Source organism: Aegilops tauschii, chromosome 3 (assembly GCF_002575655.3).
Source record: "Aegilops tauschii subsp. strangulata cultivar AL8/78 chromosome 3, Aet v6.0, whole genome shotgun sequence".
NCBI lineage: Eukaryota > Viridiplantae > Streptophyta > Magnoliopsida > Poales > Poaceae > Aegilops > Aegilops tauschii.
In genome coordinates, this window is record NC_053037.3 from 491,824,209 (window position 1) to 491,850,792 (window position 26,584).

Below are 26,584 nucleotides of genomic sequence, written 5' to 3' on the forward strand. Positions count from 1 at the left end.
GGACAGACTTAAGCATCGCTACGGGTGAGAAGGTCTCATCATAGTCAACTCCTTGAACTTTTCGAAAACCTTTCGCAACAAGTCAAGCTTTGTAGACAGTAACATTACCGTCAGCGTCAGTCTTCTTCTTGAAGATCCATTTATTCTCTATGGCTTGCCAATCATCGGGCAAGTCAACCAAAGTCCACACTTTGTTCTCATACATGGATCCCATCTCAGATTTCATGGCCTCAAGCCATTTCGTGGAATCTGGGCTCATCATTGCTTCCTCATAGTTTGTAGGTTCATCATGGTCTAGTAACATGACTTCCAGAACAGGATTATCATACCACTCTGGTGTGGAACGTGCTCTGGTTGACCTACGAGGTTCGGTAGTAACTTGATCTGAAGTTTCATGATCATTATCATGAGCTTCCTCACTAATTGGTGTAGGCATCACGGGAACAGTTTTCTGTGATGAACTACTTTCCAATTCAAGAGAAGGTACAATTACCTCATCAAGTTCTACTTTCCTCCCACTCACTTCTTTCGAGAGAAACTCCTTCTCTAGAAATGATCCATTCTTAGCAACAAATATCTTGCCTTCGGGTCTGTGATAGAAGGTGTACCCAACAGTTTCTTTTCGGTATCCTATGAAGACGCACTTCTCCGATTTGGGTTCAAGCTTATAAGGCTGAAGCTTTTTCACATAAGCATCGCAATCCCAAACTTTAAGAAATGACAGCTTAGGTTTCTTGCCAAACCACAATTCATACGGTATCGTCTCAATGGATTTAGATGTTGCCCTATTTAACGTGAATGCAGCTGTCTCTAATGCATAACCCCAAAACGATAGTGGTAAATCGGTAAGAGACATCATAGATCGATCCATATCTAATAAAGTACGGTTACGATGTTCGGACACACCATTACGCTGTGGTGTTCCAGGTGGCATGAGTTGCGAAACTATTCCACATTGTTTTAAATGAAGACCAAACTCGTAACTCAAATATTCGCCTCCGCGATCAGATCGTAGAAACTTCATTTTCTTGTTAGGATGATTTTCCACTTCACTCTGAAATTCTTTGAACTTTTCAAATGTTTCAGATTTGTGTTTCATTAAGTAGATATACCCATATCAGCTCAAATCATTTGTGAAGGTCGGAAAATAACGATACCCGCAGCGAGCCTCAACACTCATCGGACCGCATACATCGGTATGTATTATGTCCAATAAGTCAGTTTCTCGCTCCATTGTCCCGGAGAACGGAGTCTTAGTCATCTTGCCCATGAGGCATGGTTCGCAAGTATCAAATGATTCATAATCAAGTGAATCCAAAAGTCCATTTTCATGGAGTTTCTTCATGCGCTTTACACCAATATGACCTAAACGGCAGTGCCACAAATATGTTGCACTATCATTATCAACTTTGCATCTTTTGGCATCAATATTATGAATATATGTATCACCACGATCTAGATTCAACAAAAATAGACCACTCTTCAAGGGTGCATGACCATAAAAGATATTACTCATATAAATAGAACAACCATTATTCTCTGATTTAAATGAATAACCGCCTCGCATCAAACAAGATTCAGATATAATGTTCATGCTCAATGCTGGCACCAAATAACAATTATTTAGGTCTAAAACTAATCCCGAAGGTAGATGTAGAGGTAGCGTGCCGACGGCGATCACATCGACCTTCGAACCATTCCCGACGCGCATCGTCACCTCGTCCTTAGCCAATCTTCGTTTAATCCGTAGCCCTTGTTTCGAGTTGCAAATATGAGCAACGGAACCAGTATCAAATACCCAGGTGCTACTAAGAGCATTAGTAAGGTACACATCAATAACATGTATATCAAATATACCTTTGTTCACTTTGCCATCCTTCTGATCCGCCAAATACTTGGGGTAGTTCCGCTTCCAATGACCAGTCCCTTTGAATTAGAAGCACTCAGTTTCAGGCTTAGGTCCAGACTTGGGCTTCTTCCCGGGAGTAGCAACTTGCTTTCTATTCTTCTTGAAGTTCCCCTTCTTTCCTTTGCCCTTTTTCTTGAAACTAGTGGTCTTGTTAACCATCAACACTTGATGTACCTCCGCAGCTTTGAGCATTGCGAAGAGCTTGGGAATAGTCTTCTCCATTCCTTGCATATTATAGTTCATCACGAAGCCTTTATAGCTTGGTGGCAGTGATTGAAGAACTCTATCAATAACACTATCATCTAGAAGATTAACTCCCAGCTGAGTCAAGTGGTTATGGTACCCAGACATTCTGAGTATGTGTTCACTGACAAAACTGTTCTCCTCCATCTTGCAGCTATAGAACTTGTTGGAGACTTCATATCTCTCAACTCGGGCATTTGCTTGAAATATTAACTTCAACTCCTAGAACATCTCATATGCTCCATGATGTTCAAAACGTCTTTGAAGTCCCAATTCTAAGCCGTAAAGCATGGCACACTGAACTATTGAGTAGCCATCCGCACGCGACTGCCAGGCATTCACAACGTCTGCAGTTGCTGGAGGGGGTGGCACACCTAGCGGTGCATCAAGGACATAATTCTTCTGTGAAGCAATGAGGATAATCCTCAAGTTACGGACCCAGTCCGTGTAGTTGCTACCATCATCTTTCAACTTAGCTTTCTCTAGGAACGCATTAAAATTCAAGGGAACGGTAGCATGGGCCATTGATCTACAACATAGATATGCAAAAACTATCAGGACTAAGTTCATGATAAATTTAAGTTCAATTAATCATATTACTTAAGAACTCCCACTTAGATAGACATCCCTCGAGTCATCTAAATGATCATGTGATCAATATCAATTAAACCATGTCCGATCATAACGTGAGATGGAGTAGTTTTCAATGGTGAACATCTCTATATTGATCATATCTACTATATGATTCACGTTCGACTTTTCAGTCTCAGTGTTCCGAGGCCATGTTTGCACATGCTAGGCTCGTCAAGTTTAACCCGAGTATTCCGCATGTGCAAAACTGTCTTGCACCCGTTGTATGTGAACGTAGAGCTTATCACACCCGATCATCTCGTGGTGTCTCGGCACAACGAACAGTCGCAACGTTGCATACTCAGGGAGAACACTTATACCTTGAAATTTAGTGAGGGATCATTTTATAATGCTACCGCCGTACTAAGCAAAGTAAGATGCATAAAAGATAAACATCACAAGCAATCAAAATATGTGACATGATATGGCCATCATCATCTTGTGCCTTTGATCTCCATCTCTAAAGCACCGTCATGATCTCCATCGTCACCGGCTTGACACCTTGATCTCCATCGTAGCGTCGTTGTCGTCTCGCCAACTATTGCTTCTACGACTATTGCTAACGCATAGTGATAAAGTAAAGCAATTACATGGCGTTTGCATTTCATACAATAAAGCAACAACCATAAGGCTCCTGCCAGTTGCTGATAACTTTTACAAAACATGATCATCTCATACAACAACGTATATCACATCATGTCTTGACCATATCACATCACAACATGCCTTGCAAAAACAAGTTAGACGTCCTCTACTTTGTTGTTGCAAGTTTTATGTGGCTACTACGGGCTTCTAGTAAGAATCGTTCTTACCTACGCATCGAAACCACAACGATTTTTCGTCAAGTGTGTTGTTTTAACCTTCAACAAGGACCGCCCGTAGTCAAATTCGATTCAACTAAAGTTGGAGAAACAGACACCCGCCAGCCACCTTTATGCAAAACAAGTTGCATGTCTGTCAGTGGAACCGGTCTCATGAATGTGGTCATGTAAGGTTGGTCCAGGCCGCTTCATCCAACAATACCGCCGAATCAAAATAAGACGTTGGTGATCAGCAGTATGACTATTATCGCCCACAACTCTTTGTGTTTTACTCGTGCATATCATCTACGCATAGACCTGGCTCAGATGCCACTATTGGGGAACGTAGCATGCAATTTCAAAAAAAATCCTACGATCACGCAAGATCTATCTAGGAGATGCATAGCAACGAGAGGGGAAGAGTGTGTCCACGTACCCTCGTAGACCGAAAGCGGAAGCGTTAGTTTAACGCGGTTGATGTAGTCGAACGTCTTCACGATCCAACCGATCAAGTACCGAACGTACGGCACCTCTGAGTTCAGCACACGTTCAGCTCGATGACATCCCTCGTACTCTTGATCCAGCAGAGGGTTGAGGGAGAGTTTCGTTAGCACGATGGCGTGGTGACGGTGATGGTGATGTGATTCGCGCGGGGCTTCGCCTAAGCACTACGACGCTATGACCGGAGGAGTAACTGTGGAGGGGGGCACCGCACATGGCTAAGAGAACACTTGATGTGCCTTGGGGTGCCCCCCTGCCCCCCGTATATAAAGGAGGAGAGGGAGGAGGCCGTCCATGGGGCGCGCCATAGGGGGAGGAAACCGACTTGGACTCCATGTCCAATTCGGCCTCCCCTTTCCTTCTTCCGGAGGGGGAAAGGGGCAAGGAGAGGGAAGAGGAGAAGGAAAGGGGGGCGCCCCTCCCCTAGTCCAATTCGGACTCCCCATGGGAGGGGGCACGACCACCCCTTGTGGGCTGCCTCCCCTCTCCCCTATGGCCCATGTTGGCCCATTACTTTCCCCGTGGGGTTCCGGTAACCCCTCGGTACTCCGAAAAATACCCGAACCACTCCAAAACCATTCCGGTGTTCGAATACCATCGTCCAATATATCAACCTTTACCTCTCAACTATTTTGAGACTCCTCGTCATGTCCGTGATCTCATCCGGCACGCCGAACAATCTTCAGTCACCAAAAACACATAACTCATAATACAAATCGTCATCGAATGTTAAGCGTGCGGACCCTACGGGTTCGAGAACTATGTAGACATGACCGAGACACATCTTCGATCAATAACCAATAGCGGAACCTGGATGCTCATATTGGTTCCTACATATTCTACGAAGATCTTTATCGGTCAAACCGCAATGACAACATACGTCATCCCCTTTGTCATCGGTATATTACTTGCCCGAGATTCGATCGTCGGTATCCTCATACCTAGTTCAATCTCGTTACCGGCAAGTCTCTTTACTCGTTCCGTAATGCATCATCCTGTAACTAACTCATTAGTCACATTGCTTGCAAGGCTTATCATGATGTGCATTACCGAGAGGGCCTAGAGATACCTCTCCGATACTCGGAGTGACAAATCCTAATCTCGATCTATGCCAACCTAACAAACACCTTCGGAGACACCTGTAGAGAATCTCTATAATCACCCAGATACGTTGTGACGTTTGATAGCACAAAAGGTGTTCCTCTGGTATTCGGGAGTTGCATAATCTCATAGTCAAAGGAATATGTATAAGTCATGGAGAAAGCAATAGCAATAAAACTTAACGATCATTATGCTAAGCTAACGGATGGGTCTTGTCCATCACATCATTCTCCTAATAATGTGATCTCGTTCATCAAATGACAACACATGTCTATGGTCAGGAAACTTAACCATCTTTGATTAACGAGCTAGTCAAGTAGAGGCATACTAGGGACACTTTGTTTTGTCTATGTATTCACACATGTATCAAGTTTCCGGTTAATACAATTCTAGCATGCATAATAAACATTTATCATGATATAAGGAAATATAAATTACAACTTTATTATTGCCTCTAGGGCATATTTCCTTCTGAAATAGACCCCATCTTGTTATCCTTAACAGCAACGATACATGCGTGTCGGTTCCCCTTCCATCACTGGGATCAAGCACCGTAAGATCGAACCCATCACAAAGCACCTCTTCCCATTGCAAGATAAATAGATCAAGTTGGCCAAACAAAACCCAAATATCGGAGAAGAAATACGAGGCTATAAGTAATCATGCATATAAGAGATCAAAGAAGACTCAAATAACTTTCATGGATAAAAACATAGATCTGATCATAAACTCAAAGTTCATCGGATCCCAACAAACACACCGCAAAAAGAGTTACATCAAATAGATCTCCAAGAGACAATTGTATTGAGAATCAAAAGAGAGAGAGGAAGACATCTAGCTACTGACTACGGACCCGTAGGTCTACAATGAACTACTCACGCATCATCGGAGAGGCACCAATGAGGATGATGAACCCCTCCGTGATGGTGTCTAGATTGGATCTGGTGGTTCTGGAACTTGAGGCGGCTGGAATTGATTTTCGTCGACTCTCCTAGGGTTTCTGGAATATTGGGGTATTTATAGAGCAAAGAGGCGGTGCGGGAGGCCACCGAGGTGGGCACAACCCACCTGGGCGCGCCTGGCCCCCCAGGCGCACCCTGGTGGGTTGTGCTCCCCTCGGAGCACCCCTCTGGTGCTTCTTCGGCCCATCTGATGTCTTCTGGTCCAGAAAAAGTCCACAAAAAGTTTCGCTGCGTTTGGACTCTGTTTGATATTGATTTCCTGCGATGTAAAAAACAAGCAAAAAGCGGCAACTGGCACTGGGCACTATGTCAATAGGTTAGTACCAAAAAATGATATAAAATGATTATAAAATGATTGTAAAACATCCAAGAATGATAATATAATAGCATGGAACAATAAAAAATTATAGATACGTTGGAGACATATCAGCATACACATAAGGTGTTTTGAACAAAAATGACAGTTTTTGGAAGAAACCTAGGAATTCATGGTAGTCTTAGAGAAGATATCCTCGATACATTTAAACTAGCCATAGAATGTTCAAGGTTGATTAAAGACTATCTAATCTTTTGGATAAGCACACATGAACCCTAGGTCGAGAAGAACAAGTACGATGAACTACAAACCGTACCCGTCAAATCCTAGTGATTCCTAAAGATCTACCGTGGTGAAATAAATGATGGAAAATAGCATCGGTAAGAACTGCCCTAAGAACGGAGTTATGGACAGGAGCAGTTCCGGATCCAAGCGCCCTAACTTGGATCAGCTACGACAATGCGGGAGGAAGGATTACCGCACCGGCGTGATCAACCGCGACGAGATTTCACCGAAGTATCACGGCGAGGCTCCTCGCCGGAGTTGCTTCGAGCAAGGGCTCGGGTGGAGGTGGACGAGGGTTTGAGGAACTGGGAGGATGAAGACACGGTGAGGGATATTTATAACTGGCGACCTGAACCTCCTCTCCAAAATCTACGGCCCTCAGTTGTGGGACGTTCCACATTCGCGGACACGATCACGATCGTGGGGATTGTGGGTACGTGGCAAACGTTTTCTGCGAGAAACTCGGGAAGAGAGCAGGAGACCGAAAGGTTCGAAGAAGGGAAAACGCCAAAAGTGGTTAAAAGTTCAAAGTCGATTTCTTTCACGACCAAGGACGTCGGATAGAAATTTTCTTCATATCAAATTGCATGCTTTTGACGGACAACATAGATTTGGAAGAGAAAGAATAGAGGGATAAAAGGGCCCAAAACAAAACACTCAGCCAGAAAAGAGGAAACACAAAATCATGGAGTTATGAGTGAGTTGTTCATCGGACGAAACACAAACACGGTGAAACAAAGACAAACACAGGAGCGAGAGCAAATAAACACAAAGAACGAGCACCAACATTATAGATCTTAGGGCTAGGAATAAACGAGTAGAATCCCTGAGAGAGTTCCTGCAAGAAGGGTTAGTTCTTTTTCGCAACCCACACTTGCGTGGGCAGCGAGAATCTCATTTGTTTTGTCTGAGCAGGGACATTCCTTCGATGAGTTCTGTAGTTCGCCTGTGCATTTTGAGAGTAATCATATGAATATGCATTGAAATTGTTTTGCAGATACATGAGCATAATGATTCGAGGAGGTACGCATGTACTCCTTCTGTCGAAGGTTTGACCGATATCCATTCGAGGAAGTTCTAGCACCAATCTGCGAATGATAATCATTTCCTCGAAGAGAATCACTCTGCATATTCAGGTTAGCAGTGACAGATAAATTTTCAATGATGCACTTCTTCACCCAGATTTGCTTCTTGGGTGAACCAGACCTACAGTTAGTCCCAACATACCGAGCAAAAACCTCACCATTCTGTTGTTTGAAGAATTTGTAGTTTGAGTGATCAGACTCGTCAGAAACAACAGTAATGGGAGTGTCATATCCAGACAGAATTGCAGGTTCGAGAGTTTTACTTTTAGCAAGAACCCAACTCGTTCGAGGATATTGCTTGGGAGTCCAGTAGGTTCCATCAAAGTTGAGTTTTCTTTTGAAACCCAATCCTTCCTTTCGGGGTTTTTTGTGCAGTATTGACTTCTTGAGCACATCACAGAGAGTTTGATGTCCTTTGAGGCTCTTTAGCATTCCTATCTCAAGTAAGTTCTTTAACTTGCAATTTTCATCAAAGATAGCAACAAATTCCTCGGAAGAGGGGTTAGAAATACCATTCATAATTGTTGCAATATTCTTGATGACAACATTAGATATTCCAGCATTTGAATCAGCATTGCTACGTTCTAGGCATTGTGAGCAAGGAGACACAAAATCATCAGGAAGTCATTTAGATTGCTCGGCAAAGAGAGAAGCTTTTCCTTTTGGTAGCATGTTATGAGACTCTTTCAGTGTCTCGAGTTCTTGATTCATGTTAAGGAGTTCATCTAATAAACTCTTACAGTCGACTGTAAGGGAAAGATCATCAATAGTTGAAGAAAAAGCATCATGCTCTTCGATCAACTTTTGATTTTTCTCCATCTCTTCGACCAGTAATCCTTCGGCTTTCCTAAGATTCTTCTCAAGTTTTTCAAGCTCATCATGTTGAGATTTTGCAATCTTAACCAGTTTAGCATAGGCAATGTATTCAGGAGAATATTCAGTCATAGATTTTTGGTGTTTTGCTGATACTTGATCCTTGGAGGTCTTTGCCATGAGACAGGATGCGATAGGGTCATCATCACTTGAAGCATTGTCATCAGTGTCTGATTCGAGTGATGTCTCACATGATTCATAAGCAGCGAAAGCAATGCTTCTTCCTTACCTTCTGTGAAGCTCTTCATCTTATGATTCGGATTCGGATGTCTCATCTTCAGATTCCACATTCATTTCAGCACATACTCTATCCAGCTACGATATTCTCTTCATATTAGATTCGATGGTTGCTTTGGCTTGCACGTCTCGTCGAAGAGGATGAGAAAGATTCATTTTTTCTGAGAGCTTAGTGTGATGATCTATTCGAGTGAATCCATTGCAGTGAAGACACATCCATCTATTGCTAGGTCTTTTATCCCAGCAACACTACTGGAATCAGGAACTTTGCCGTCAGCCAGTTCTTTGTCGTCTGCTAGCTGACGGCAAAGAAGGTCTTTGCCATCAGCTTACAGAAAGCTGACGGCAAAGAAAGAGCAGATGGCAAAGAGGGTGTTTGCCGTCAGCCTGCTCTTTGCTGTCCCATTAACAAGAACGACCTAACGGCCACTTTCTAACGACCTAAGAGCCCAAAAGCAGACGACAAAGAAAATAACCTAACGTATCTAACGACCGCCCCCGGCACACTCCCACCCACGACCCACACAGCCCCGGGCCCCACCCACGATGCACACACGCCCAACCCACGCGCACACACACCCACGTTGGATCCCATCTCTCTCGTCTTCCTCGATCCCCTTTCTGCACCCCACGCCGTCGCCAGATTTCGGCGATCCCCGTCGTTCCCCACCGCCCAGCTCTCCTCCCCGAGGTCACCTCTCCCCACTCACCATCTCCACCGACCGGTTTCTCTCCTCGCCCAGGAGAGTCCCGCCTCCTCGCCGCCAAGGCCGCTGCCGCCCGCCGCCTCGAACGGTGCCGCCTCCTCCTTGAGCGCCGCGCCGCAAACCTCGCCTCCCGCGCCCTCGCCGCCCGCGCTGACATCGACGCCACCCACGCGCGCCGCCTCGCCGTCGCCCGCGACATCAGCTCGACCAACGGCGAGATCGAGGACGCGCAGCGGAAGGCGGAGGAGTGGGATCGCTTCTACGAGTCCAAGAGGATGGAGATGGAGGAGTTCCGGCCATCGTCTCCACAGCCTCCATCCACCACGGCCGCATCCACTTCTCAACCCCACGAGTAGCCTCCTGGCCTAGTTCCTCGTCACCGTCCTCCTCCCGGTCCCCGTCCACCTCCGCCTCCACCTGGTGGTCCCAGAGGCGACGACTCCCCGTCGCCTCGGCCACCGTAGAGCTCCGCGAGGCCGCCGCGGGTGGTGGAGACTCCGTCATGACGCCGCAGCCCAACTCAAGTGTTAGCCCCGACTTTGCTCAATTAACTGCCTCTCTGGTTGTATATGAGTTGGAGAGTCGCGTAATTCTGTAATGTGGGATGTTGTCTCAGTTTCTGTGCAATGAGTAGACTAGATTAGGGGATAAACTGATGAATTGATGCTTGATTCTGATGGTCATGGTGTGCTGCTTTGCAGGTTAAGTTCAGCGTGGAGGCAGCCCTGCAGGAGCTGCAGAGCAGCGGGTTGCACTCGGACGACGTCGGGATCGGGGCTGCGGAAGCCTGGAAGGCCTACCTCATGGCTAAGAAGGCCAAGCTGGACGAGACCCTGGCTGCAGCCCGCCAGTTCAGAGCACTGCTTCGGCAGCAGCTCCAGAAAGCCTTCGCGTCACAGGTTAGGGATCAAAAGGCAGCACAAAACTGACTAGTTATGTGGTACAAGCAAAACGACATTCATTAGCTAGCTCATCAATCGCTTCAGATTAAGGATGCAATGCAAGTGTGGCGGGCTAGTGGACAGTAACATAGTAGTACAAATGTAGTGTTACTTATAGGCAGATGTTGAGCAAATTTTGAACTAATGGATGAGTTTCGTGGGACGAAGCGGGCTGCCACTTGCACTCCTCCTACTGATGAAACGAACTTCAAATGTCTCTACATGCAAGTACCTGTCTCATGCTTTTTATTTCAGTCTTTTTTAGAGGAGGCCCCGGCGGCGTCGAGCTGCTGTTGCTGCGGGCACAGCGACGTCGGCGTGGTTGGGATGGTCGCAGCCCTTCAAGATTCTCAACGGCGGCGTCTCGGCGCTGATGGCGGAGTCGATGGCGAGCATCGGCGGGTACAGGTTTAGATCATCCATGAATTGGTAGTTATTGGTCATATTTAGTTGCATTTTGGTCAGTCCGGTTGTGGCTATGGAGCACTTCTTTTGGTCATGTGCTAGATCTGTCATGTAGGAGTATTTGGCAATGGATATTTGCTCATACAGAATTTTGATAATCAACTAGGAATTACAATTAGAATCAAAGCAATGCTACTTGTACTCCTTTCATGAAAAAAAAGGCTACTCGTAGGACCCTTGTAGGAGACCATCCTCAAGATGGACGAGAAGATGAGGTCTGGACCCTTGTAGGAGACCATCCTCAAGCAGCACTAGATGTAAGTTGACTGCTTCAAACCCAATCCGTGCTTGCTCCTCTTAATCAACTAGATTATATTAATTAATACTAGCTACTGAACTTCTTGTATTATGTTACCAATTTTGATGATGGGCGTCCAGCTATTATATTAGTAATTTGATTTTGGTAGTACCGTCGAATTTGGTTGCTGCTATTCATTTATGTATGTGAAGGAGTTGGATAATGTGCTTTTTTTTGTTTGCAAAATGAAGGGCGCTGCATCCAGGTAGTGGGAATAATTAGTCCTTGCTATCAATTATAGTAGCATTATTCACTGTTGAGTGTGAGGGAATTTGATGATCATCTACTTTTGCCTATCATCTACTTCTGATGTTTTCCATGAAAGTGACACGTGATCTTCCTTTGCTTTTCTTTAGCTGATAGTATGATAACTGCTTGCTTGGCAGAAGTTATGGTTGTGCTGTTTCTTAGGTAAATAAAGAAACTGAGATTCAGTTTGATTTGGAGCGCCTCTTGTTTGTACCACAGTTCCTTCTCTTAGAGCTGTACTTGTACAACAGGTTTTGGATTGGGAGGGGAAAATGATCTTCCTTCAGTCTCTGTTGAAGTCAAACCCATCCATGCAAAATCTGTATTGTAGTACAATTAATGTAGATGAATATATATGCCTTGCAGTTTTATCGTGCATGCCATTCAACTAACTTGCTCTTGTCCATGCAGATGGAGTAGGAGGACGAGCAGCAGCGGCAAATCAGACTGATGATGACGGGGTGCGGAAGGCAATGGTGATCATGCTGATGGCATGAAGAAGGCTGATGACCACAACCTGGACATGTTGGCATTTAGAGATGGCAAACACAGGCGGCGTGGAGACAGCAACCTGGACCACCCACCTCGCTTGCCTTTTTAATTTTGGTTGTGGTGGTTGCATCACCGTCGCGGTCGCAAATCAGTATGTAGTGTGCTTGTGGAGTTGGGTCTGGACTGCAGTGTCCATCTAGTAGGTTAGGTGTTGTTGCTGCTAGATCCCATGATGCTCACCTAAGTTTTGTGTTATATGGAGGCCAACCTTTGTGACCTTATTTGTCGACACTTGTGTGATCTCGTCTTACTTTGTGCTACAGGTTGTATGATATATAAGTTTTTATGGATGATCTTGTGATGTTTCTTTTTTCCTGTGGTCTGTGTTAGATACTTGTGATATATGCATGGGCTATACATATGAATATGAATTGCTGAACATTTGCCTACAGCAGCAGACGGCAAAGGCTTGTCCCGCAGTGACGTCCAGCTGACGTCATTCGGCGGACGGCAAAGGCCGGATGCTCTTTGCCGTCAGCGGCGGACGGCAAAGGCTGTCGTTAGCCGCCTAACGGACTAACAATGCATTTATTGCCGTCGGCTTTCTTTGCCGTCAGCCGCTGATAGCAAAGGCCCCTTTGTCGTCCGCTTCAAAAAGCAGACGGCAAAGAAGCTCTTTACCGATCCCTACTTTGCCGGAGCCTTTTGCCGTCCGCGGCAGCCGGCAAAGGCCTTTGCCGTCCGCCATCCTTGCCTTTGCCGTCTACCATGGCAGACGGCAAAGTAGTTGATTCCTGTAGTGCAAGGACAGTCTGCTATGAGGTGACCGAATTGTTTGCACTTGAAGCACTTTATTTCTTTTGGAGGTAACTTTCTTGAAGATTCAGGCAAGTCAAATTTGTCATCATAATTGAGACACAGATTCTGTCTTCAGAGATCACCTAACCTTTCTGTGAGCATTTCTAGTTCCCTTGTGATAGTGTGTTGATTCTCGACAACTTCTTCTTGTGAACTGCCATAGTGTGAAAGAATTTCCCCTTCACTTTCCAAAGAAGATTCTTGATATCCATTTTCAAGTTCCATCTTTTCTTCGTGAATAGACAACAGCATCATGACCTCGACGTAGTGAAGTTCTTCATAGTCTGGTCTTTGCTTGATTTCAGCTACGATTGGATCAAAGGTTGCATCAAGAGCACTCAGTAGCTTGTTGACCACATCTCTATCGGTGATATCTGTTACTCCTCATTGATGAAGTATTTCAACAATATTGGTCAACGGGTCAGTGAGTTCCATAGCACTTTTCTTATGAATACTTCTGAAACCAGCAAACATGGCACGAAGCATTTCAGTGTGAGGATCTGTTCTGGTAATGAATTCTTCATGAGCATTTTTTATGGTATCCCAAAGTTGCTTTGCAGTGTCAAGCTTTCAGAACCGAATGAAAATGTCTTTCAAGATACTACCATAGATAATATCTTTTGCTTGTGCATTCAACCGCAGTACAACTTTGTCATCAGAAGTGGGAGCATCAGTGTGTTGAATGGTGTGGTGTATCCATTTTCCACAATCTGCCAAAGTTCTATGTTGATGGCTTGAAGTCTGATTCTCATTCTCTCTTTCCAGTAGACATAGTCATTTCCATTGAAGATAGGAAACCTTTCAGAGTGTGAGGATCTACCTACATTCAACATACTCAAAACTCCAAGGTTGTTAGACCTTTAATAAATGGAGACAGGGAGAACCTTCTCTAATACCAATTGTTAGGACCGAGAGTATATCGACCAGAGGGGAGGTGAATGGGAGATTCAAAAATTCTTGCAAATGTTATGAACTGATCCCAAACACAGCAACGGAAATAAGGTTCGGTATAAATAAACTTAATCAAACACGTTATTGAGGAACGTATCTATCGACGTAGGAAGCAATAATGGTTCGAGCATAAGATATCACAGGTTTGACAATAATGATGGTAATGCAATATACGAACAGATCCAGTAGCATGAGAGAGAACAAGGTATGAACTATGAAGGAAAAACACGAGAAAAAACAATGATAGGTGAATGAAAGGGACACGGGGAAATTACGTCAGTGAATAAGATAAGTGCGAAGAGAAATTTATACGACCGGGACGACTAAACTGAATGATGAGAATGCAACAAGGTGAGCAACGAACTTTGACAGATGGGAACGACAGAGATGACAGAAACGAATAATATGCAACATTCAATGATTGATCAGATAAACCATCGTCACAGAGTACGAAAGTAAACTGCTGAAGGTAATGCAGTAAGGTAAAGTGAACCAGTGGTGCTCGATGTCGACAGCTGGATTTGGTAGACCAGTTCGCCCTTCTGTCAAAGGACCACGTCTGGTTGGAGGGGTTGTGATTTAACACAGAACATAAACTATCTTCGCCCTATTCTCCTTCTACTCGGAGCTGATCAGACTCCGTCTAATTTCACTCATGGTAGATACTTGTCGGCGATCTCCAAACCTTCGACAGACCTCTTCGCAAACCACAATGACTCTTGGTTGCTGAAGATCTTGCTTGGTGAAGACAATACCGCTTCAACACTCGAGCCGACACCTATCCGTCTAGAGAGCGTGCAGCTCTCAAGAGTAATAGGTACAAGAACACTTAACTCAGAACTAGTGTGATGCTCAACAACTGTCTAAGTTTTGGCTCTTGATTTTTCTCTCGGTGGATCTTAAACTCAAATCACTCGGAGAGGGGATGCTCAATTAATCTTCTCAGAAATCTTAAGTGGAGCAGCCAACGGGCAACGTTGGAGCGGGGTGGCTATATATAGCCGCAGCCTTCCTTGAAGGGAAAAAGACCAAATCGGACATGTGGAGTAGCCAATGGCCGAAAGACTAAGTCCAACGGTCGGAAACTGAGCACAACGGTAACATTCCTTGCAGAGCAAGTAATGCTAACTCCTCAGTTCGAAAGATGTCTCCTGCAACACGAAGACCAACGTCTACTGCTGGCAGGTAATCATTCAAAACATAAAGAGATTTCTCTCAGTCTTGCATAGGTTTTTGGGCTAAGCATCACAGCGGACCTAAGCTTCAAGAACCTATACCCCTCTTAATAGTCCGGAGGTCCTATGATTCAAATGAATGAAAGAAGAACAACGAAATGAATACTACGTCTTCACTTTGTCTTCGACTTCCATTCGCTGCAGTCAATTTTCTTCGAACAGAATCTCCGAACCAATTGCTTCACATCAGCAATAAATTTTCGAGGGGTTAACTCCTTCACATCAATCTTCTCGCCTACATGTTTTCAACAGATGTAGCTCATTTTTCTCGACAATGTTGATATTCTTCGGTGAAGTTTCTCGAACTTGGCACCGAAGACAGCATTCTCTTTGGTTCTGCATGGACTATTTCTCTCTGTGTGCACTAGCAAACAAATCAGTCCATGCCTGTTTCTGTCAACATTCTCCAAAACACACGAGGGCAAATATTGCACCAACAGAAGCAATTATATTTGACACACCACGAAAGCAAACAAGAAGCCGCCATCAAGAATGAAGTCAAGTTTTGAAAGGATGATATAATGATGAGACAAATCATTAATGGTTACATTTTATTTACCATTCTTGTGTTTACTGACATAACCAACTTAGCATATTTACGTTTCAGGTTAGCTTGTCTTCTTATATATTTCGAAATTTTATGATCGGAATGTAAAACAAATTATTTGGATCTTACGTAATGTTGCCAAGTATTTAAAGTCCGAACAAGGGACGGAGGTAGTAGAATAATTCTGACTAGGCTCGTCATTCTTTCGGAAAAGTACACATCAGGTTAGCCATCTTGTAATAACACATCTCCTAATACAGTTCCGCTAGCATCACATTTAAGATCAAAAGTCACATTAAAATCAAGAAGTTGGAACTACAAAGCATGTGTTAACTTACCAAATCTTGAATGTGTCTTGTTGTGGAGAGCCCACCCACAAGGAGCATGTCCTTTCTTGTGAGCTCATTAAGTGTCGCAACAACGATGATGTAATACTTCACAAAGTACCTATAGAACTCATCGATACCAAGGAAACTCCTCACTTGAGTGACCATTCTAGCAGGCGACCAACTCTGAATGGATTCAACTTTGGCTTTATCAACTTCAGTGTCATGTAGAGTCACAATATAAGCAAGTAATGATACTTGGTAGGTGCAAGCACTGGGCTTCCCAAGGTTACCAACCAAACTTGCATCTTGTAAAGCATTAAAAATAACATGGAAATGGCTAAATGTCTATCCAATGATTTGTTATAAATCAGTATATCATCAGAGTGTAATTCCACAACTCATCTAGTGAAAGCACGTAAAACCTTATTCATCAATATCATGAAAGTACTAGGTGCATTGGTTAATGAAAAGGCATAACTAATCACTCATATAACCTGAATTCAATTTTCGATGTTGTTTTCTATCCATCTCCCAATTTCATAAGAATTTAATGGTATTCACTACACAAATCAACTTTAAAAAATATGATAGAGCCGCTTAATTCACAAAGCATATTCTCTAACCTAGGAGTACTCCCTCCATTTCAAAATATAGTGCGCCCGCGCTTTCCGTGGTCCAACTTGACCATAAATTTAACCAACGAGACCGACTGCGGCGGGAGAAAAAATTATATAATTGAAAACTTCTTTTGAATATGAATTCACCGGTATAACTTTTGCTCCCGCCGCAGTCGGTCTCGTTGGTCAAATTTATGGTCAAAGTTGAACCACGGGAATAGATGAAGCGCTATATTTTGAAATGAAGGGAGTAGTATGATAATCGAACAGTAATATTATTGATGGCTATGCAATCAACACGGATAAATCACGGTCCATCCTTTTTTGACACCAAGATAACAAAAACAATCCATGAACTAAAGGATTTCTGAACATAACCCTTGTAAGTACTCTCTCCATAAAGAAATATAGGAGCATTTAGAAAGTGCATAATGACACTAAATATCCAATGTTTCCTTCGAATTGATACGGTGTGGCGCACAGTAATAGTACGATCCTTGGGGAGGGGGGCAGCACGCCGCCGATAGGAAAACAGCGTGCCGTACCCATCGCACAACGTGGTAATATCCACCGCAACGGATAAGAACGCCACAACGGATAAGACCGGCCAGCACAAAAAGATCCAAGAAGCGCACTATAATATCGTGATCACCCCACGCCGTACCTGTCACCATCCATTCCCATTCCTATCCCATCCCACTCCAGTGAGCTCGAAACCGAGAGGGGAAGAGGAGGAAACGATACAGTACTACAGGCAACCATGGAGGTGGTGACTGGCAGCAACGGCGGGAGGCTGAACCCGTGGGCGGAGCCCTTCGTGCCGGGGAGCTGGTGCCGCCCCGCCCCCGTGCAGGCGGCCGCGGCGGAGGTCGAGGACTTCTCCCCCGAGTGGTGGCGCCTCGTCGCCTCCTCGCCGTCCTTCCGCGACAGCTGGCTCCGCGACTACGGCGACCTGGGGCTCCTGGACGCCGACGAAGGCCCAGACGACAGCGACGCCTTCTTCCCTCCGCCGCGCCACAACGGTACGTGACCAGACCGGCCCAGATCTACTTTCCTTCACGGTTGTTACCTTGTTGTTAAACCTGCCACCGTGGCTCGGAGCAGATGGGGAGGAGAGGAAAGGAGAAGCCGCCGTCAAGAAGAGCGGAGGGGAGGTGGCGCCCTGGGGGATCGAGAAGTGGTGGCGGGCGCACGTCGCCTCGCCGCCGGAGGTCCCGAAGTATGCGGAGAAGGCGCCTGCCAAGGTCCTGGGCGGCGGCAGGTTCAGCCCCCGCACAATCCAGCAGCCTCGCTAAGGGACCGACGAACCCCGTCATTCCGCGTCGATCCATCGATCTTGGCATAAATGAAAGAAAAATACTAGAAAAAACAGTAGTACTCCTAGTTGTCTTGCGAGCTCTCCTGCTCTCAATTAGCCTTGCTTAATCTTGTTGTGTCGTCGTAGTTTGAGTTTTCAGCCAAAGATCGAGCGGAGGTCAATTGCGCTGCGTATGTGTTCAGTTGTCTGTAAATGGTGTAGTGTGTAATAAGATGCAGTGATACAATGGCTATTCCGTGCAAATGGTTTTCCGGTTTTCGTTGCCTCATCTTTGGCGCTGTGATTTTGTTAAACTTTGAAAGATAGAGCATGAAACACAATGATGCATATACATATCTGATGGAGAAAAGCAGAGATTCAACTTCGCAATCCAGAATGACTAAACTGGACTGCTATTTGAGATAAGAACTAACTAAACAGTTTGCTCTCGGCATCTGTTATACTATGTTCAGACTTTTTATGGAGTAAAACCTGTACACTTGGAAGAAGAGTGGGTACCAAGCTGCTGAATCAATCTTCGCTATACATTCCATTTCCTGCTATGTACTTTTGCATTGAGACACAGCTTCCCTCGGTCAGAGCTGTTATCTACCTTCCCTCGGTCAGTCTTTTTACCTATCACAGCTTCCCTCGGCAGTTTTCAGCGCCACAGAAACATTCCGTCTGTGGACCAAAATGCTGCTGGAAGCTACAAGATGGACCCAAAAAAATTTGAGATGTACATCATAAAACATCTATCGTGAGGTCACTAGATCATCTCTTCTGTGTATTTGCAACACTAATTTTCCAAGTGAAGCAATATAGGAGAAGTTTTTTAGTGCTTCCCCAATGCTAAATATTTTACTCAGGTTCAGTGCTATGTGTCAAAGATAAATCCAGAATCTAGGGCGAGAATTGCATTTCTGCTTCAGCTTCCCCGGTTTAGTTGGTTTGGAGGCGGTTAATCTGGCTATCTTTTACTCCCTCGGTCCCATAATGTAAGATGTTTTTGGATACTACACTAAAGTCAAAAACATCTTATATTATGAGCCGGAGGGTGTACCATTTTACACTGAACTCTGCCTATGCACAGTCGCAATAATGTCTCGGCCCTAAGTTTTTTGTCAACAAGTAATCAACCATTACTGTGTTAACAAATGCCGTGGAATACACAAGAACTTAAAACTATAGTAACAATTAGTGCTTGATGCCTCTGGAGAATTAATATTGCGGTGCCACATGCAAATTGCCGCTATGTTGAACTTATATTGCATCAGAATACTTGAAGTTTGGAAGATTTCAGAAAGGTTGACACTTGACAGTTGACACCGAGGGATACTGGATTTAGCATCACCACTGCTGACATATCCTTTCCAGGTAAACCTAGTGCTATCATTAGGATTTTATTTTATTTATCTATGGTGTCAGTTTTTATTGACCAATGTAAAGCCAGGAAAACAAAGTACAAATGCTGAAACATAAAACGGAATCCAGATTTTTTTTTTACAGTGGAGCACCAGAAAAGGAAAAATGATAAGAGACATATCGTTTATTCTCTAAAGGTGTATGGTTTAGTCAGGATAAAGATCCAACTAAGCATCTGTATGGCTACACAAATTAACGTTGTAAATGATCTGCTGGTGTTAGAATGCATACAAATTATACCAAACGTCAATGTGAGTACTCCCTCCATTCCATAATGTAGTGTGTATAGATTTTTTCCAAAAGTCAAACTTTGCAAATTTTGACCATGTTTACAGAGAACAATATTTACATTTAGAATACCAAATGCATATCATTGGATACATTGTGAGTTAAGTTTTCATATTGTATATGTTTGATATTCTAGATATAGCTAAGTTTGACTTCATATAATCTATATGCACTACATTATAAAAGGAGGGAGAAGTACATAACAGAAAAACGTATATGAAATGATAGGCTGATTGAGTCTCTCATGTACCTGTAATTGTAGGTCAAGGGCTCACCCACTTGTATACCCTGTAAAGAAAACACACCTAACCTTGTCTTGCCATTTACTTGCCTGGCGACAGACAACTCAGTTAAGCCCTAAAAAACACTTCTAGAGAATAAAGGAGCAGTAAGCTAAGCTTCTGCAAATAAGAGATTTACCAATTCTCCAACTGACAGTTAGGTCTGCAGCTGTGGTTAAAAAAGCGACAATCATTTCCTCTGAATGTTGCATCTATTATAAAGTTGTTGTTGACTTTACACATGTAGAAATTTTGATCTCGGCGCTTTTTCATGTCTTGAAGCCTCTCTTCACATCTCGCGCCATCTATAACTGGGATGGGGCATTAAATAATTATAAAATAGTATATGATCTACAAATTTGAAGAGTACACTGAGTTGAGCACCAATCATTAATATTTTAGTATCTATTCTAGCAATGAAACTAGCTTTTGATTTTGACAGACATGAACTCAAGTTAACAGCAATATGTTCCAGCACAATAGCAGCATAGCTCACACATAATAATTAGGAAGGTAATCACTAGTCACAGTCTCCTGTACAGACCACAAGCACGGAAATTGGACATGATGCCCAAAAGGATCTTTAGTAAGTTGAGTCGATCCAAAAGAAATTGGAGGCACCAAATCTGTTTTGTATCGTTGCTTCGGTTTTTCTCATCTTTATTGTAATGATGATGGTAAGGTTCATGACACATGGCAACAAGACCTTAATTTCATTTTCAACAGCCACAAAAGTCCAGGGCACAGATAAAAGAATGGTACTCCCTCTGTTCACAAATATAAGATGTTCTGACTTTTTTATGAATCAGATGTATATAGACACGTTTAGTGTGTTTGTAAACTCATTTCAGTCCGTATATAGTCCATATTGAAATATCCAAAACATCTTATATTTATGAACGGAGGGAGTAATACATAGCAATACGCAATTCCTTGAACTGGGAGATTGTTGCCATATGCTGAGAACAATAACACCAAAGAAAAGAACATATCTCCACACAAACAAACATATATGACTTAGTTAAAGGAGTAGACATAAAGAAGCTCCGGCGTGGCAATGCGAATTCATCGCTTCCCTGACCATTCATGGCCTGGTGGCTGTGGAAACAGCAAAGTGACTGCACCTTAAATGTTGCAAGCCCAGACATCTTCAGGCTCACCCAAATCACCCAGGAAGAAGCGTGTGCTAGGGACAGGGACGGTGTGCAGGGCCTGAGCATGGTTCTAATCGAGTAGCCGTGTGTGTGTGCGTGCGCGCGCGCTCACATTTGTTGTGGGTCACATCCCATGGGAGTTGTGTGTGGTTCAGAAGGAAATTTAAAATCGAAATGATGCTAAAGTTACACTACCAGCAATTGCTTAAGGAGGTGCATCTGAATTGGGGCATGTTGATGTGTGAAAATGAATGTTTTCTTATAAGTAAACTGCAAAGCAGGCAAAAATAGGTATACCCTTTTTTACAAATTAACTTAAAATAGCTCAGGTTGAAAACAAGAACCAGTTGTGATAAGCACCTGCACTGTACAGATAAGCACCAGTTTATTTTTTCTAAGCAGTACTCTAAGCACCTAGCATTGTACATGGCCTAAGTAACCTTCTGGATGTCTGAAACAAGAACCAATGAAAAGGGCTAATCAGGAAAGTTAACAGGTACGGAAAGGAGTACCTATTGTTGAATACTAATCAAGGTCAGCATTAATAAGCTTATCTGCTAAGTTCTTTCAATCACTGTACAGTAACTTGATTCAACACGCACATAAGAAGCAGCAATGATTAGTGCAACAACTGCAGCAGAAGAAGGGGTTTAAACGAACTACAATCAGATTATAAAGCAAACCAAAGAACGAATCTCAAATACCTTCTCCGACAAACTCTATCACAAAATCACCTTCCTCAATGGTTTCCAATGCTATGGCACCCCATCCACAATGTTGTGTCTACAGAAAAATTCCATCAGGAAGTTATTTGCCACACAAAAATATCTTAATCATACTATATTACCAAAGAAAGTTAATAACAAGATGCACAAATAAAAGGAAACAAAAATATATTTATAATATTGGTGCACCAGATCAAGTTTAGGTATGAAACTCGAAATAGAAGAATAAAATAAAATACTTTATAGAAACAGGAGAAGGAAGAGCAGTCATGAAATTAAAGAGTATGCTAACATTGTAAAAACATTCTAAGGTGTACAAGTTAAACCTTTAATTACTTTTTGTCTTCTCAAAACATGAACAGAAGAAGTCCAATGAATTCCTTACCTTAACAACCCCGATCCTTTTCTCTCTGCGAAATGGTCTGTTACTGCACTTATTTGAGCACTTGCAAGCCTGAGAGCAGCTAATGGACACAGACCTGTAGGAATTATCTTAACTTTCTATCAAAAATTGTACATGCATTTATGTAAAATGAAGGCGTAGAAGCATTTTATAGAATACACATACTCCAAACTCTAAGATACAGCATTACAGTAGACATCGGAAAAAACATTTGCTGTTCAATTGGAGTATAATAATCTGAAAAATTATAAGCGCTTTCAATTATGATGAGAATCAACTCATACAAAACAAAGATATACACAGAGAATAAGGAACCCCCACAAGCACGGACATAATAATTAAATTGGCCTGTACCTGCACGAGCATCTTATTTGACAGGTCAGAGGAGGGTCACAATCGCTGCATTTAGCTTCAATGACATCACCATCACATTTCTTCTTGACAAAATACACATCTTAGCTCATTGAGGAAATGAAAAATTCCTAAGTTGAAAGATAAAAATGAAAAAGATATAAAAGGGAAACTGAACTAGTTTAAATTGCAATCATATGAAGGATACTATGCTTCAAATGTACATATGGAGGTGGTTTTGTCACACTTTCCAACTCCTCCTTCCTAATAGGGTTAATATTGAACTCTTGATCAGCATACGGGAGAGGTAATCGCCGGAAGGCTTCCTGTAAATGAATCAATACTCAACAATGAATACAGATCAAAGAAAAACTGTAAGAACAAAACCATTAATAGTCCACCAACATCACATTTTTAGGAAGGCAATACGACAGAGAAACAAAATTGGATAAGTTCTGTGTGTTCAACAATACAGAGAATCAAATGTGCAGTGGAACTATTAACCACCTCAATGTTATATGCTGGACCTGCACCCTGTAAGAAGAACATATCACACTGTCAGCAACATTAACAACAACAGAAATAACCAAAGCCTACAGAAATAGAGATATCAAACAAAATGCATTCAACCATATTAAAGCAAATGGTATAGAACAAATTGTTGAATATTCTTTCTTTTAATGATTTAATGAGAAGTAGTCAGCAAAGAGAATATTTTTGAAATGCATATTGGAGGCATTTACTATTGGAGGATGCCGTCTGCAGACCAACTTATCCAAAGAGGCCCTCCGTTGTCGATACACTAATACTCCCTCCGTCCAATAATATAATAACGTTTTTGACACTACACTTGTGTCAAAAACGCTCTTATGTTATGGGACGGATGGAGTAGAAGTTACAAAATTGAAACCAGAGTGCAAAAACAACTTTCATAATAAGACCTTCAGAATTGGTGATACGAAATAAGAACATATGCTTGATATGGTAAAAGACTGTCGGTACGTGAGCATATAAGGTTTATTGTGCGTCACAGAACCTGCTCAATAGCCTGTACAAATTGGGAATCGTGGGGCTGAGGGCTATGGTCACGAAGAAGGTATAATTCAAATTTGCATCCCTGTGCTTCATTACACTAAAGGCTTTAATTTATACTACTCTCTCATCAGCCAATACTGAACAATCATATCAACCCAATACTAAATAAGCTTACCATGTTTTTATTGTAATTCTCAGCTCTTGTCTATTAAGTAGAAAACTGTAGACACTCAGTCGCTGTTATCTAGGATAAACTGCCATGATGCTGGTTAAAAACCCAATTATCCACACTGCTATATTTTTGTAGGCACTGAAGATATATTTTATATAAGAAACTGACAGAGAAGCACCAAATAGGGTGGATGAAGCATAGCATCAACCTCACTCGTTGATGGCCAAATACTCCAACTTATCATTAGCTTTGAAGGATCAACAGACCCAGTCATTCTGTTTTGATGCAGCGAACATTGTGTACATGCAGGCATTACATGTTTCAGCCGGTGCCAAGTTGTTCTCCTTTTGCAGTGAAAACATATCTGCACAGTTAACATAAATATGAGGGGATAAATAATCGTAAATTGTTCAAACTAACAAAGACTTCAACGAAACAAAATATAATTATTTCTCATTGGATGCACAGATAGGCATTTATATCTATAGTATATCATTGTTTGTAATCTTGGGAAAAAATACAATTGCTTTTTTAGATCTGTAACTTTGTTTCAGCAACTTACATGTCGAGGGCAGCTTCCATCACTTTGTTCAGAACAGGCCTTATGCAAGGTTACTTCACAGTGATGACCTGAGCATCGCGTCCTTTCATCGGGCAGGATACTCCTCGAGCAAATCAGGCATTCAACCTAAATCCAAAGGATTTTAAAGATTCCTTCTTTTAGAGAATCAGTAGGGAATCACACTCACACTACCTTGGTAACATCCGGAGTACACATTAAAATACTGTGTGAACAGAATCACTTGATATTGGTATCCTATATTCAGAAGCTTTAAAGTGGATCAGAATCCTATAGGAAGTGTTACTTGGCATCCTTCCTTCATTTCTCGACCAAGCTTTCACCTAATATTTAATTAACTTATAAGAGTCTGACTGTGTTTCTATGCAGAAGATTCCATACCCTGATCACCTTGATGTCCCTTATTACAAGATTTATAGCATATTCCAGGATTATTGTTCCCTTATTTATCAGCAACCAGAGCTACAGAGAATGAATACAAGCAACGGCACAACACTTGTGTTTAACTGAACTCTCAATATTACAGCCTTCTTCTGTCAGTTCTATCAGAGTTGGGTGATCACATATGCAGTCACTTTTTATACAGGTTGTCAAAGCATCTTGTCCAAAGAACATTCCAGGAACATATACTTTGGAAGGCATCCATATTTCCTAAGAAAATCTACCCTCTTCAAAAAAATCAGTTTCTTCAGGTTACACGCACTTAGGTGATGTCGTTGGGCTCAAGAGTTTGAGTCTCATCTCCTACCTTAACTGAAAAGACACATAGTTCCTCCTGTGTGCTGTAGCTTCTTTTTCTGGCATAGAGCTAAATTCTTCCATATGTGCTCTGCATACATAACTTGAGATGCCACTATTCGTCCAGTTCATATGGTTAATGTTATAGAACTCAATTTAACATTTTGTAACATGTTTCTGAAGTACTCCATGCTCTTTAGTTGTGAGCAACTATCGGAAACAGTGTGTGCCCTCAGTCCAATTGTCCTATAAAATGAATAACCACCTCACATTTTCTAGTGTGGTGATGTCCCTATTCAGATATAACCCTTATTCCACTGATTTGCACATCTTTGTCACAGTTCTTGTTTACTCTCCAATTTCTATGGTGGTATCCAAATCCATCTAGTGTATCATTTGCTCTCAGTGTGGAGTACTAATAACCGCATTGAGACTCATTGTTCTTTGTTCCAAACCATGTTCCCCTTTCGGTCTCTGTCCCGAGTTCCGTGCCACCAGACAATCACCCCCATTTATCAGTTCATCCCGTTTCTAGCAAACCTAACATTTTCGTTGTCATCAAAGTCCTGTTTGACACAAGTTGGTAACTGAATTGCCGGCCTGGCAGTGGCACGTACCTTCCTCGGCGCGCCTTTCTGGAGGAACGGGAGGACGCACTCCTCCGCCGGGGCGCCTGACGCGGCCTTCGCTGCCCCCCACTCCTCCGCGCATGCCTGTACTGTCCGCCGCAGAGGCGCCGCGGGGGACTTGCGCCGTATCCGCGAGGACGACGGCGCCGCCGAGGGGAGGCCACGGACGCGAGTCCGGACGCTGATGCGCACCGACCGTCGGGGGTCCGTTCCTCCTGGAGACCCCGCCGCGGCCGGCGGGGACGGTGGCGGGGGAGAGCAGGGGGGCTGGTGGGTCGCCTGTGGGCGGAGGCGGGCGGAACGGCGGACGGGCGGAGCGGCCGGCGCTGGGCGGGGAGGCCCCGCCATTGGTGCTTACACGGCGATCGGACGGGACAGGATTAGGGTTTCGGTGCGACGCGCGGCGCGGGGTTGGGAGGATTTGGGGAGGTTGCGGGGCGGAGAGGGACGGAGTGGAGGAGCGGGGGAGGGCGGGAAGCAGAAGAAGGGGAAGCGCGGCTGCGGTTTGGGTAGTTCCTTTCTTCTCTTTTTAGTGGCGGAGTGGGGTCGCGGGGTGCGGTGATTGTATTGTAACGCTTAAACAACGCTCATTTCGACCGTTAAGGCAAATCGGCCACTGCATCCGCAAGACCGCAAATGGTCCGGCTTGGGTGCGGCCCATAAAAGTAGTACCTGCAGTTTTCTTCATTTTACGAAATTTTCACTTTTTTCTCTAAAAAAAACGAAATTTTCACTAAAAAGTACAGTATACACTGTTCTAAAAAAACTAAAAATTATATAAATTATTAACAACTGCAGTACATTATAATAAAAGTAAACATAAATGTGTGTTATAAAATGTTTGCATAAATTTAAAAGTAATATTCATGTACTCC

General features: G+C 43.3%; 3 protein-coding genes across 4 annotated transcripts; 2 read left to right on the top strand and 1 right to left on the bottom strand.

The window, feature by feature from the left end:
- Positions 1 to 6,921: 6,921 nt before the first annotated feature.
- Positions 6,922 to 10,738, top strand: LOC120975952 (uncharacterized). The gene is made up of 4 exons (XM_040402714.2): positions 6,922 to 7,071; positions 7,745 to 7,796; positions 9,686 to 10,001; positions 10,362 to 10,738. Exons 1-4 carry the CDS (start codon positions 6,922 to 6,924, stop codon positions 10,576 to 10,578), a joined length of 735 nt encoding a protein of 244 aa, XP_040258648.1. The 3' UTR covers positions 10,579 to 10,738.
- Positions 10,739 to 17,278: 6,540 nt separating this feature from the next.
- On the top strand, positions 17,279 to 18,207 carry LOC109743860 (protein EARLY RESPONSIVE TO DEHYDRATION 15). The gene is made up of 2 exons (XM_020302943.4): positions 17,279 to 17,653; positions 17,736 to 18,207. The coding sequence occupies exons 1-2, from the start codon at positions 17,392 to 17,394 to the stop codon at positions 17,924 to 17,926; spliced, it is 453 nt and encodes a 150-aa protein (XP_020158532.1). The 5' UTR covers positions 17,279 to 17,391; the 3' UTR covers positions 17,927 to 18,207.
- Positions 17,903 to 26,167, bottom strand: LOC109743857 (histone-lysine N-methyltransferase ASHR3-like). Of its 2 annotated transcripts, XM_045235049.2 has the most exons (10): positions 24,325 to 26,167; positions 23,971 to 24,126; positions 23,063 to 23,089; positions 22,764 to 22,881; positions 22,559 to 22,658; positions 22,187 to 22,280; positions 21,781 to 21,859; positions 20,062 to 20,233; positions 19,892 to 19,972; positions 17,903 to 18,637 (listed from the first exon to the last, which is right to left on the bottom strand). In XM_045235049.2, the coding sequence occupies exons 2-10, from the start codon at positions 24,073 to 24,075 to the stop codon at positions 18,568 to 18,570; spliced, it is 846 nt and encodes a 281-aa protein (XP_045090984.1). In that variant the 5' UTR covers positions 24,076 to 24,126; positions 24,325 to 26,167; the 3' UTR covers positions 17,903 to 18,567. The 2 variants fall into 2 exon arrangements, with proteins under 2 accessions (XP_045090984.1, XP_045090983.1); XM_045235048.2 differs by having other exon boundaries at positions 17,903 to 19,972.
- Between the last annotated feature and the right edge of the window lie 417 nt (positions 26,168 to 26,584).

Coding starts and splice junctions, on each gene's coding strand:
- LOC120975952 (XM_040402714.2), top strand. CDS start 6,922: ATGCGGGAGGAAGGATTACCGCACCGGCGTGATCAACCGCGACGAGAT. Junction 7,797..9,685: donor ATGTACTCCTTCTGTCGAAG/GTTTGACCGATA, acceptor CTCCTCGCCCAG/GAGAGTCCCGCCTCCTCGCC. Junction 10,002..10,361: donor TCCACTTCTCAACCCCACGA/GTAGCCTCCTGG, acceptor GGTTAAGTTCAG/CGTGGAGGCAGCCCTGCAGG.
- LOC109743860 (XM_020302943.4), top strand. CDS start 17,392: ATGGAGGTGGTGACTGGCAGCAACGGCGGGAGGCTGAACCCGTGGGCG. Junction 17,654..17,735: donor CCCTCCGCCGCGCCACAACG/GTACGTGACCAG, acceptor GGCTCGGAGCAG/ATGGGGAGGAGAGGAAAGGA.
- LOC109743857 (XM_045235048.2), bottom strand. CDS start 24,075: ATGCCTGCATGTACACAATGTTCGCTGCATCAAAACAGAATGACTGGG. Junction 22,882..23,062: donor GTCCAGCATATAACATTGAG/GTGGTTAATAGT, acceptor ATTCATTTACAG/GAAGCCTTCCGGCGATTACC. Junction 19,973..20,061: donor AACTGTCAGTTGGAGAATTG/GTAAATCTCTTA, acceptor GTCTGTCGCCAG/GCAAGTAAATGGCAAGACAA.